The sequence below is a fragment of the Saccostrea cucullata genome, unplaced genomic scaffold (assembly GCF_032062105.1).
Source record: "Saccostrea cucullata isolate Sc308-1 unplaced genomic scaffold, CSIRO_AGI_Scuc_v1 ctg274, whole genome shotgun sequence".
NCBI classification, from domain to species: domain Eukaryota; kingdom Metazoa; phylum Mollusca; class Bivalvia; order Ostreida; family Ostreidae; genus Saccostrea; species Saccostrea cuccullata.
The window spans coordinates 211738-225447 of record NW_026936286.1 but is presented as its reverse complement, the minus strand read 5'-3'; the positions used below and the strand labels follow the sequence as shown (position 1 = coordinate 225447).

Sequence of the window (13710 nt, the reverse complement as noted above, 5' to 3'; positions counted from 1 at the left end):
TCCGATCCTCAGCCGGGAAGAACAACTCTTTGATTTATAATTTAATTCAAAAAGTCTCAAAATGAAGCTTGAAAATTAAAGAATTTCATGCAAGAATTGTCATTATATACCTTTCAATGTGCTTCAAGGTTCTTTGAAGTTATCAGAATAGTCTAATTAAAAGTCAAAATTTTTACCCCGTACAAGCATTTTAAAATTACATATATCAAGAAATCGATGTTCATTTTAATCTAACCATAAGGTTTTATCATATTTCTTTGTGAAATGCTGTAGCAACATAATAGTCATATTATAGAAAAAAAGAGAAAATATTAATTTCATATACATGTATCATTGTAAACGTCATTCTTGCTACTCTGGATGTAACAGATGTATCAAATATTGCAGACACTATATTGGATACGATTAAGGATGTATTCTTCTGAGAAAACTTGCATAAAACTTTTCAACTTTGTCTCGTAAATCCAAAGTATTCATTATTTGAAACACTATATACTAAGTAGAAAATGAGGCAGTGAAACAAGGCATTGAAATATGGTGGAAAACCAGACATTGGATATTTTGTAGACGGTTAATAGAAAATATCTTTTTCTGAAAAGTTATGATCTGAAATATAACTTTCCTCAAAATTCTTCGTAGAAGACTATCAAAACTACAAAGAATCAAAATGTAAAGCTATATTATGGGTATTAATTGGGCAAAAAATGTATATTAAGATTGATAAAGCAAAACGTTCCTTTGAGTTTTTATAGCATGATTCTTTGGAATACTAGTATGTTATACAGTGATAAGCTTAACTATGTGTTTATTTCAAAAAGAAAATAGACTTGTCATAAAAAAGTATGTTTTCTTTGAAGTCATAGCTTCATCGTGCTTAAAAGAAATGATAAAAATATGATAATATTGCAACATCGCAACCTCTAGATCCCTAGTAACGTGTGTCGTGCAAAATTAGTGGGTGACATGAAATACAATTTGCATTTACAACCATCTTGTATATTCAAATTTTACTAAGGTACCTGGAAATAAAAATAAATACTGTATCACACAACAAAAGAGCATAGTTACACAAAGTTTCCCAAATAATCTTCAAAACAGATCATTCTTGGATGGATGTTTGAAGTCGATAATAAATTATTAAAGAATCTTTATTTACCATCATATTTGTGGGGGATACTTACTTCATCATGGCACGAGATTCCACCTCTGATGTTTTTTGGCCCTGTCTGTTTTTTATCCTTTCCAAAGATCTTTATGTTCAAATAGACTTTTATGGATAACTGCTAGGGCGGTTCTCAGTTTGACACATGAAAACACAACTAATTGTTGAGGAATTGGAATGGTCAATTATTTAACAAATGAATGACAAATATATTATGCCAAGAAAAACACAAACAGTTAAAAATACAACAAACTAAAAACACAATACCATAATTCAGTAGAGGGAGTTGTGGCTTGTTAAACATTCCAAAAATACCATGCACAACCCTAAAAATAGAATATTAAAAAAAAGTCAAAAACACAGTATTGAGATTTGAGACTAGAATAAAGCTAAATTTATAAGACAAGATAATTTGGCAAATTGTTTATACAAAAAAGTGTCAAAGTTTGAGATAAATTTTCCTTGAAATTGTTAAAGCGATATGGCCATTAAGATTAATGAATTTTTTTTTTAAATTTCACTCATTTTCAAACTTTATCGTTTATTGCATGTGATAAATATGGAAACTATATTTATGTACACTGTACAATAAGACATCAATAATTGTGGTATCAAATTAAGTTTTGTACCGAAAAGTGACATTTCGTCGGAATGACAATGAATGTGTCAAACTAAGTAAATAAGACATATGATTATACAACTTATGGTTCATGACACTGTTGGATGATCTAACATAATATTTCACTATCAAAAATACTAGTACATTATACATCTTTTTAATTATTCTTTTTTTTAAACAGATATATAGATCTAGAACAAGAGACAATGGAGTAAAGTATACTTCTATTGTTTCTGTCTAAAAAATAAAATATAGTGTTCAGAGAAATTGAGAATTTATTCGTGAAATGCTTTTTTTTTAAAAAATATTTTTAAAATAAAATATTCTTGAAATCAATTTGTTGATCAAAGAACAATACTCTACTTCCTTATGCTATGTGCAGTTTCATTAAAAACTTACCATTTTCATTATGTAATTCCAGCAAATTGCTAATATTTAGAACGAGTGATTTGAAGAAAAAAAAAATTATTGTAGCTCTAGCGATACGTCTGAAACACCAAACATGTATTTCATATTGTCAATTTGTTACAAGTCGGACAAAATAATTTAAACAGGTTGTGACCACTCACCCAAATGGGATATAACAGCCCCTTTGGGGTATCATATCCCAGATGGAATATATGAATTTACAGTGCAAAGAATGAAAATTTTTATTTTGGCATCAAGATACTTATAAATAAATAACTTTTAGTTTACAAGTTTGCCTGTAGGCCCATTGTTTAGGAGATTGATCCCTTGGAAGTTCCTTACCTTCTTGGGGATTTATCTAACATATTGTAGGGTTAGAGAAAAACTTGCTTGCCAAAAGTTATTCATTCTTTAGTATTTTGATGCGGATCTATTATATTTTTTTTATCATATTATTTATTATAATTTGCCAATTTGTTTTTGTTGGCACAGTAAAGTTTTATCCATTTGGGATATCATATCCCAAACGAGCCCATTTGGGCAAGTGGTCCAAACTTGTTTAATAAAATGGAATGGCATTCGGTGGAAGAGAAGAGCTGGATATGCTGGAAATAAAAACTATTTTTGTACACTTCTATAATCTTTCTGATCAGTTTTCCTTCCTTGATTTGTGAATGTTAGTTTTCTAGGCTTACAAACTTTTCCTTCACTGATTTTTTTCTTTCTTTTTTATAATTTTTTACCATACAATAAAAAGTAGACAATACTCGGTGTATCAGAAATAACACCAGATTAAACAATTTAATCTCTTAAACATTTTTAGGTCACCTGAGTAGACTCAGATGACCTATTGCTATCCGTTTTTGTCCGTCGGCGTTCGTCGTGCGTTAACATTTGAACATTTCAGCGTCTTCTCTGAAACCGCTGAACCAATTTCAACCAATTTTGACACAAAACATTTATGGGTGCAGGGGGACAAAAATTGTGAATTTCATGGTCCCTGCCCCCACCCCCGGCCTAAGGTGGGGCCAAAACCACTAAAATTGGTGCAATCTTTAAAAATATTCTTCTTTACTCCTGGACATCAAGCAGTCAAAGTGTTGGTATAGTTGTTATTAACATTGAGTCCGCCGCCAAAATTGGGAAATTCATGACCCTAGGGTCAGGTGTTGTAGTGCTAGGGTGGGGCTATATAGATTATATAGTGAAAATGAATTATTTCTTTGAAAATCTTCTTCTTATCTCATGGACATTAAATAGACTAACCAAGTACATGTATATAGTTTAGTTTAATAAGGCTAACTCTTCCAAAATTGTGAATTTCATGGCCCCAGGGTCAGGGGTTCTGGTGTTAGGGTGGGGCTCTAATGATTATATAGTGACAATGCATAAATTCTTTTAAAAACTTCTTTTCTGAGCCTGGGTATTAAACCAATCCCTGCATCAGGTCTTCTTGTGTTAGGGCGGAGCTCTAATATTTGTATAGTGAAAATACATGAATTCTTTGAAAATCTCTGCTCCTGGGTATTATGCCAATGATCTAAGTATATATTTATGATGAAGAAAGCTGCCTCTTCCAAAATGGTTACTTTCTGGGCCCCTTGGTCAAGGGTACTTGGGGGGTGGGTGGGTTACATAGTCTTAAAATAAATTAATGCTTTGAAATCTGCACTTTGGTATTGATCAACAATTTATGATGAAATAAAATTTCTGATAACAATTTATAATGCAATAAACTTTTGATAACACTTTCAAAATTTTGAAATATGTGGCCCCAGGGTCAGTGGTTCCTGTGGGATGGGGTGCACAACTGGTTATAAAGTGGAAATGCATTTTCTCTTTGTTACACTGATCTACCTCTGGGTATTAAGTAACCAAAGTAAGTATGCTCTGTGCATAGTGATAAACAGTGGTGCCTCTTTCAAAATTGTGAATTTCATGGCCTCTGGTTTAAAACACGAATCAAATTCAATTGTTGTTATGGATACTCAGATGACCTATAAGGCCCATGGGCCTTTTGTTTAAAGATGCTTTCTATTTTCAGTATAGAACTAATTTTGAAAATCGGGAGACAACGGGAAGTTTATTAAATAAATGGGAGGGTAGCCATGAAAACGTACGTGAACAATTCAATTCTGAATTCCATAGATAGCTTCCACATAAGTTTTACTTTTCTGGTCCAGCAGTTCTTAGCTGGGAAAGGATTGAAAAATTATTTTCCTTATGTACTGTAAACGTGGAAATTTTGACGATGTGCTTATTTTGACTATATTGACGATTTATCTTTTCTCGTCAAAATTTACACTCGTCAAACTTCTTACCATATACGAGGGTTGTCCCGTAAAATCGTGGACAAAGCGGTTTTCTCGAAAAGTAATGGGCGCACTAAGCTGAAAATTTCAGTAAATGTTTATTTATCATATTTAACTGCATGATTTTTTTTTATAGAATATAGGCAAAAATAAAGATTTTATTATGCTTGAATGTGCACGAAGTATTGTCCTACGGCGCACGGTCAAAAAACCAAGGTTTTATTAAAGAATACACAAGTTTGAATTCAAAATAAAAGTTTTTAGACAACCTCAAGCGTTTTTGTCGGAAACCCTACATAAGATTTGGATTAAAATTATCCTAATTCGATTCCACAATCAATTTTGTAGTCTTTGTAAAAATTTTAAGGCATTTGCTTAATTTTTGGCAGTTTCTTGAGCATTCGAAATTGGAAAGTTGTAAACACAACACACGAAAAATGGCGACGTTTTATGACGTTACGGCGCACCGGAGAACAGTTCAGTTTAATTTCGATGTTGTAATGACACCTTTAGAGACTTGAAATGTAAATAGAAGAAAAAAGATTAAAACAAGAGGCCCATGGGCCACATCGCTCACCTGAGCACCAAGGGTAGGACTAGTATAAAATGGCTTTTTATTGTAAAGTTTAAATCCAAAAGTAGTCCCATGACCAATTCATGGATTTGCTATTTTCTAGAAAATGATTGAGAAGAAGATTTTTAAAGAATTTTCCTATATATTTCTATGTAAAACTTTGGTCGGCCATTTTGGCCCTGTCCTTCCCCCGGGGGTCATGATTTGAACAAAATTGAATCTACACTACCTGAACATGCTTCCATATAAATATGATGAATAATGGCTTTGTCATTCTTGAGAAGAAGATTTTTAAAGAATTTTCCTATATATCTCTATGTAAAACCTTGGTCGGCCATTTTGGCCCCGCCCTACCCCCGGGGGTCATGATTTGAACAAACTTGAATCTACACTACCTGAACATGCTTCCATATAGATATGATGAATAATGGCTTTGGCATTCTTGAGAAGAAGATTTTTAAAGAATTTTCCTATATATCTCTATGTAAAACCTTGGTCGGCCATTTTGGCCCCGCCCTACCCCCGGGGGTCATGATTTGAACAAACTTGAATCTACACTACCTGAGCATGTTTCCATATAAATATGATGAATAATGGCTTTGTCATAATTGAGAAGAAGATTTTTAAAGAATTTTCCTATATATTTCTATGTAAAACTTTGGTCGGCCATTTTGGCCCCGCCCTACCCCCGGGGGTCATGATTTGAACAAACTTGAATCTACACTACCTGAGCATGTTTCCATATAAATATGATGAATTATGGCTTTGTCATTCTTGAGAAGAAGATTTTTAAAGAATTTTCCTACATATTTCTATGCAAAACTTTGGTCGGCCATTTTGGTCCCGCCCTTACCCGGGGGGTCATGATTTGAACAAACTTGAATCTACACTACCTGAGCATGCTCCCATATAAATATGATGAATTATGGCTTTGTCATTCTTGAGAAGAAGATTTTTAAAGAATTTTCCTATATATTTCTATGTAAAACTTTGGTCGGCCATTTTGGCCCCGCCCTACCCCCGGGGGTCATGATTTGAACAAACTTGAATCTACACTACCTGAGGATGTTTCCCCATAAGTTTCATCTTTCCTGGCACAATGGTTCTTGAGAAGAAGATTTTTAAAATATACCACTAAATTTTCATTAATTCCCAATTTTCTCCCCTTGAATAAGGGCGTGGTCCTTCATTTTAACAAACTTAAATCCCCTTCACCCAAGGATACTTTGTGGCAAGTTTGGTTGAAATTGGCCCAGCGGTTCTTGAGAAGAAGTCGAAAATGTGAAAAGTTTACAGACAGACGGATATATAGGCGGACAGACGGACGCCGGACAAAATGTGATCAGAAAAGCTCACTTGAGCCTTCGGCTCAGGTGAGCTAAAAATATCACTAAATCCTAAGTATACAAATGAAATAGGAGTTTTCTTAGCGAAGTTTTTTTTGATCGAGACCCTGGGGAGTACAACTTCTAATGTACAGGTGTAATAGCAAAAGACGCTGTCACAGTAGACCGCCGACATGAGATTTTCTATTAGTTGAATGATGGTGAGAATATTGTCCGTAACCTACTAATAAATCTTCAGAAGATCGTATGAGGGTGCCAATTGCATTGGTTCTTCGGCTGTTTTTGGAGACTAAAGAATGTGTATCAATGAAATTCCTAAATTTAAGTCGGACTCATCGAACTTCATTTTCAGCAAAGATAAAACGTGACGCTGTTTTAGACACTTTGACGTTATAATCCATGCGCCGTAAGGTGATACAATACATGGCATAAAATCTCATTATTCGTTTATTTATACATATATTTATCTGAAATTTGCTGTGTATATTACTAAAATATGTACTAAATAATAGTGAAAATTTCAGAACGTAGTGATGTTTATTTTTCACACTAGACAACTTGTCCACGATTTTACGGGACAACCCTCGTACATAGCGACACAAGAGACATTGACCATTGTACAACTTTACCGCTAGATTTTCACGGCTTTTTCCTTTTATAACTTAGATCAAAGTCACTGTTAATTTCTTTTGTAATTAGTTATGAAAACATAGTGAGATATAATCACATTTTTAAAAATCATTGAATCTGAATTAGTGTATCAAATACTGCATGCTCAAATTAGCGTAATTATCACGTCGTGCTTGACCTTGACCGCTTATAATGAAAACAAATTACAAGAGGGCAATATATTTAATCAAATCTTACACACGTAGATATAGTTTGTACAAAAATTAAAATTTAGTGATTCCGACGCTGCCTTTTTATCCCCGTGAATCCAAAGATTTGAAACTCTTGATTAAATATTTCGTCAAAATTAACACTCGTCAATTTTCATAAATAAAAAATCGTCAATTTTTCAACTCGTCAATATAACCACGTTTACAGTATATCAATGTAAAACTTTGATATTTCGTATTGTCGTATTGTGGATTCACCCTACCATGGGGTTGAGGCAAGATCTAAACTTTTGAATTTAGAACCTAGACAACCTCAAGCATCGTCGGAAACCCTCGGGTGATCTCGTCTTTACTTATAATAAAAAGTAAAGACAAAATCACCCTTGGGCTTCCGACAATGAACCTCATGGAGCTTCCGTATAAGTTTCATCATTTTTGTACAATGCTTTGAGAAAATATTTAGTTCACCTGAGCTGAAAGCTCAAGACAGCTTTAACGATCACTTGTTGTTCGTCGTCCGTCTATAAATTTGTCACAATTTCAATTTCTTCTCAAGAACTACGGAGCAAACTTTAACCAAAGTTGGCACAATTAAAGCATTCTTAGGTAAAGGAAGGTTTAAATTGTGAAAAGAAGGGTCAAGTTCCCTTTCCAGGGGAGATAATCAACAAAAGACAAAAATAGGGTGTGGTCATTAAAAAATCTTCTCAAAAACCAATGGGCCAGATAAGTTGAAACTTATTTGGAAGCATCCTTGGGTAGTGTAAATTCTAAATTGTTCAAATTGTAACCCCCTTTGGTAGGGCGGGCCACAATAGCGAATCCAAGTTTTACATTGATAAGCCTAGGAAAAGATTTTTTAAAATCTAGAACCAATTAGCCAAAAAAGCTGACTCTTATATGGAAGAATCCTGCGGTAGTTTTGAATTGTTCAAATTATGACCCCGGGTGTAGGGCAGGACCACAATAGAGAATCCTATGGAACGCCAAATTAACATATATTCAAATATTTGTACCTATCTTCAAATAATTGCACCTATCTTCAAGTAATTGTACCTATCTTCAAATGAATTGAAGATAGGTACAATTGAATTAAAGATAGGTTCAATTGAATTAAAGATAGGTACAACTGAATTGAAGATAGGTATATATAATTATACCTATCTTTAAAGAATTATACCTAGGTACAAATGAATTATACCTATCTTTAATGGAATTATACCTATCTTCAATTGATTTCATTTGAAGATAGGTATAATTGATTTAATGATAGGTACAATTGATTCGAAGATAGGTTCAATTAAGACATATCAACAAAGGATTTGAAGATAGGTACAGTTCAATTATACCTAGGTTCAATTCGTTTTATGTTGTTGGTAAATAATGAACGCTCACGTGGAGACAATAGGGAAACGCACAGAACCTACAGAGCGACGACAACAAGGATGAAAGGAGAAATAAAAGTTTATTCAAAATGTGCAAAAAGCATCATATACTTATAAAAATACACATGTATATCATGTAGGTATATCTTGTAGGCCTATTGCAGCCAGATGAAGATTCCGATCAACTTTCGCGCCAGCTGTGACGTCTCGGAAATGACGTATGATAAAGGGAGTAGTTGTTATTGCCAATTTCTTAGTAATTGAAGATAGGTTCAATTCAACTTTTTTTGTGTACCTATCTTTGAATCAATTGTACCTATCTTCAATTCATTGCTTTTGTACCTATCTTCAAATCAATTGTACCTATCTTCAAATCAATTGTACCTATCTTCAAATGAATTAAAGATAGGTATAATTGAATTGTACATATCTCCAATTCATTTGAAGATAGGTACAATTGATTTAAAGATAGGTACAATTCATTTGAAGATAGGTACAATTCAATTGAAGATAGGTACAATTATTTGAAGATAGGTACAAATATTTGAATATATGTTAATTTGGCATTCCATAGAATCCATGTGTTACACTGAAATATATAGGAAAAATCTTTAAAAATCTACTCCTCAAGACACACTTGGCCAGAAAAGTGAAAACTCATATGAAAGCATCATGGGGTATTGAAGGTGTTTTTTTTAGAAACTAAAATTGTTCAAATCATGATCCCGGGGGCAGAGCAGGGTCACAATCCAAGTTTTATATTGAAATATACAGGAAAAATATATATTTTATAATCTTTTTTCTCAGGTCCTACTAGGCCTGAAAAGAAAGCTGAAACTTATGTGGAAGCATTCTGCGGTAATGTAGATTTTTGAATTTTATAAATCAAGACCCCAGGGTGTAGGGTGAGGTCACAAAAGGTATTAAAAGGGTGGTGTAGAACACCATGGCCAAAGTTACACCGTTGACTGTTGTGGCCAATGGGACTATTGTTTGACTATCCCCTCTGGTAGGGGTTTGACCCCACATATTAAAACGATGGAGACCCCACTCTTCTCAGGGATGCTTTGTGTCAATTCAGAGTAGAAATGAGAGAAAGCAAAACCATCTCATCATCATTGTCAGTCCATGCTCAGTGATATGTGCTGAATTAAACTTAACAACATGAACATACCTGGGAAATGTGAACAGTTTTTGTAAACAGGGCAGAAGCTCTGTTATTGTTATTGTTCATGTTTCATTGGGTGTGTTCAATTTGTTGAATGCTGCACACGTTACTGAGCATGGACTGACAATACTGGTGAGTTGGTTTTGCTTGAATTTTCTGAATTATACTAGTAGTTTTAATTTTTTTCATTAATGCACAACAAAATTTCTACTCATCTTTGGTATTTAGGATTAAATTTTAATAATTTCCAGATATAATTTAAATAAGTTTTTATCATATTTCTGTGTGAAATGCTATAGCAACATAAATAGTGGTATTATAGAAAAATAACTGAGAAAATATCAATTTCATATCTTGTCTAAGTCCCTTTTGAAAGGGGGAAAATAAGCTTGAATCATCAAATACATGTATACTTGTTTGCCTGTCTATCTGCAAATTGTACAGGAGAATGCTTTTTGGTTAACTGTTTTATATGCTCTGCCATGAATATGGCTGGGATATTTGGTGTTTTGCCATGCACATCTTTGCATATATCCTTCCATTACACTCAGTTTCAAGGAAACTAATGTGTTTTTCAGGAACTCACAGTACACATTATGAAAGATAAAAAAAACGTCAGATAGAAAAGAGATCAGATAGAAAAATCTTTAAGCATTTTTTATTCCAATTATCCCATTAGTTTTCAAAATTGTATTCAATAAATTAAGTACACAAGAAACAACATGGAATTTTACATTCAATGATTCCAGAACTCCTTCTTTCTCCATATCTTTAACAATCCCTCTTCTGTCAAACCCCAAACATTTACAACTGTCCCTTGATAAATCAGTCTCATTTTGCATGTAGGACAATTTGACAAGGAAATTATGAGTTTCATTCAGTCTTGTTTCAGACACATTTCTATGTAGTATTCTTGCAACAGTTAGGAAAGCTTTTTCTAGCATTTCAGCTATCTGCATATCCTTATTGTGAATTTTATTTCTGCTGATCTTCATCAAAAACTGTCTGCAGAGTAGTTCAAAACTTGCTCCTCCAGGTATGGTATAGGAAGCACAAGTTTCACTTTCTTCAGTGATCTCCAATGAGTTTGGTGGATTAAGGGATAAATACACAGATTTGATGGCTTTATGAACTACTGTATATAGCTGAGAACACAATCCATCAGTCGGTGCTGTCAAGAGAAGAGTTTTTGCAAATGGAGCAAGTTGCTCACCACTTGGAATCAATTGAACACAAGGTCTACCATTAATGATTACTCTCTTACAAGACGAAGCTAGAAATATTTCTTTTTCAGTAAATTTTGTGATAGGAAATTCTGAAATTATATTTTTCTTGCACATCCAACTAAGGAATTCAACATCCTCATCTTCCACATACTGAATCACAGAAATTTTCTTGGAACTGAGAACTTGCAGACAATACTTGGGTATTCCCATTGTGCTGATCACCAGAGTTATATCTTGTTCACTACACAGAGATGCAAACCTTTCTACTCGTTCCCTCTGATATTTCATGAAATTCCCCAAACTTTCATTTGTGGAAAGATAGATAGATTCTCCATCCTCAGTGTTGATTTTTCCTTCAATGGAGCACATCAAAACAACAAATTTCACACATTCCATGGAACACATTTCAAACTCAGTTACAAAATCTCTTTGAATAATGTATGAATCTAATGTTGTAGAATCAGAAATAGAAGAACCAATGATTTTAATGGCTAATTGACTGAAGTTTTGTGTCATTATTGATATCTGCTCCAGAAAGAGGCTAGGAGAAAGGTCAAAGTTCAATGATGACATCACAGCTTTTGTCAAACTTTCTACCACCCTTGCAGAATAATGTGGGGAAATAACACCTCTTAACACACCCTCAATGCTTTCACAAAATCCTTTTTTATCACTTCTTAAATTGCTTTTCCTTGAATGTTTTAAAACATGCTGCTGAAGATTAGGAAAAATGTGTTGATTAAAGTGATTTAACCCCCTTATCAACTCACCCCTTTCTCTCTCGGAATATCTCGAGTCTATCTGCTGTAACATATCTGTTAACATTAAGATGAAAACTTTACTTCCATCTCCTGTGTACTGAGTCATCTGATTTATAGAGTCCACAACTAACCTTCCCAGTGGATGGCCAATGAGCATTGCATTAAAAATTGTGGCACCATTGTTAGACATTAAGACTTGTCCAGTGGAGGTACACATCAATGTCTGTAGACCCTGTGGTCCAAAGCCCCGAGACACCAAGGATTCCAAGGCCTTACATATCTGGAGAGACTTTGAAAAGTCCAACAACTTAGGTTCCATTCTGAAAATAAAAGATGGGAAATCACAAAAGTTTATAGATTAAAAATAAGAAAAGAATAATTTCTACCAAAAACATACAGTTATGTGACATTAAAAATATTAGTACTATGAGTTCAGAAACACTGATACAGGGGGAAAAAGTTTCTTACAATGAAGCCAAAAAGAGTACAAACATTAATTTTAAGTACATACTGTAAACTACCTACAGCACTGTAGCATTATGATTTTATAGTTTAGTCTTTGACAACATGCTACAGATCTTGTAATTGCAAATAAAGTGCAATTTATGGCGCAAGATTTTCTGTGCACTGTTCGGGACATTTTTTGCAACTTTCTAGCCTTGGTCATTCAACTGCTTTTTCATTTCCTAATTCTTAGACATATTCCATAACCAACCTGTATATTTTGTCCACCTCCCAACCCTTTTTTTAGTCATCTCTAGTCTCTAGTCTCTACAGATCAATAAACTTGCTTGTTGTGAATTTGTGTTTGGTGGCAGAAAATTTACACAACAATGCTTAAAAGGACACTCTGTGAACTAGCTGACTTGGATTTGAACCCAGGGCCCCCTGAATCTACAGTGATGTGCTCTGACCACCACATTTTACTCCTCTCTCATTACATTTGGTGCTGTGAGACACCCTAGTGGAAGTGAGAGGTGAAAGACCTGCCAGGGAAGAGCCTGGGTTGGTATCTTTGGGGGCCATATAACTATAAGGAGATAAGGAGGGGGAATGTGATGGTCAAACAGGTTCGATCACCAGTGGCCAGATAGCTCAGTTGAAAGAGTACTTGATTGAAGATTACGGTGGTCAGGTTCAAATTCCCACTAGTCTGGTCTGTCACATTTTTCTCCTCTCCCATTCCACATATTTATTTCATCTGAACAATTTCAAAAAAACTAGCTACTTCAATAGCAATGTACGCAATTACTGAAATTTTATGCATCCAGCATGTAAGACAGATCTCAACATGTCTTCAGTTTACTCAGAACTCCTCTCATATATTACAGCAAAAACATGTACGTTCCTTCGACTGCAGCTCTCAGAGAATTTGATGAAACTTTCACAGAATTTTACTCCATATTGCCATTGTGCGCCACCTCCTATTTTTGCTTTTTGATCCAACACATATTTTGGGTTTCCCACAGCAAAACATGGACATATGTTACTCCGAGAGTATTGATAAAAAATGAGCAAATACCTGTATAAAGTACATGTACAATATTACTTCTTTTTTCTTGCTTAGATTGTGTCAAAACACTGTGGGGGATCACTTGATTATACAGCATGCACTGTTCAGAAATATATACAAATAAATATAGACAATTAATTTACCCTATAACACAATGAGAAGAGTCTGCATGACTGCCATGAGCATGTGTCTCTCAGTCTCAGATCAACAAAGAATAAAGGTTTTAGGAGACAATTGTTTACTTCATAATGTGCTTATTTACTATACTAAATTTACTACCATAGTTTAAGTTATCATTCAGTCGTTCAGATGAACAAATCAGTGAACAATTACCATACTACCTATTAAACCGTACACGCAGTTGTTGCTACCAACGCTGCATTTGGCATGTTTGGCA

The 13710-nt window shown here is 34.1% G+C and overlaps 1 protein-coding gene across 1 annotated transcript; it reads right to left on the bottom strand.

The window, feature by feature from the left end:
- Positions 1–10456: 10456 nt before the first annotated feature.
- On the bottom strand, positions 10457–13705 carry LOC134245230 (Bardet-Biedl syndrome 10 protein homolog). The gene is made up of 2 exons (XM_062727505.1): positions 13655–13705; positions 10457–12120 (listed from the first exon to the last, which is right to left on the bottom strand). Exon 2 carries the CDS (start codon positions 12117–12119, stop codon positions 10461–10463), a length of 1659 nt encoding a protein of 552 aa, XP_062583489.1. The 5' UTR covers position 12120; positions 13655–13705; the 3' UTR covers positions 10457–10460.
- Between the last annotated feature and the right edge of the window lie 5 nt (positions 13706–13710).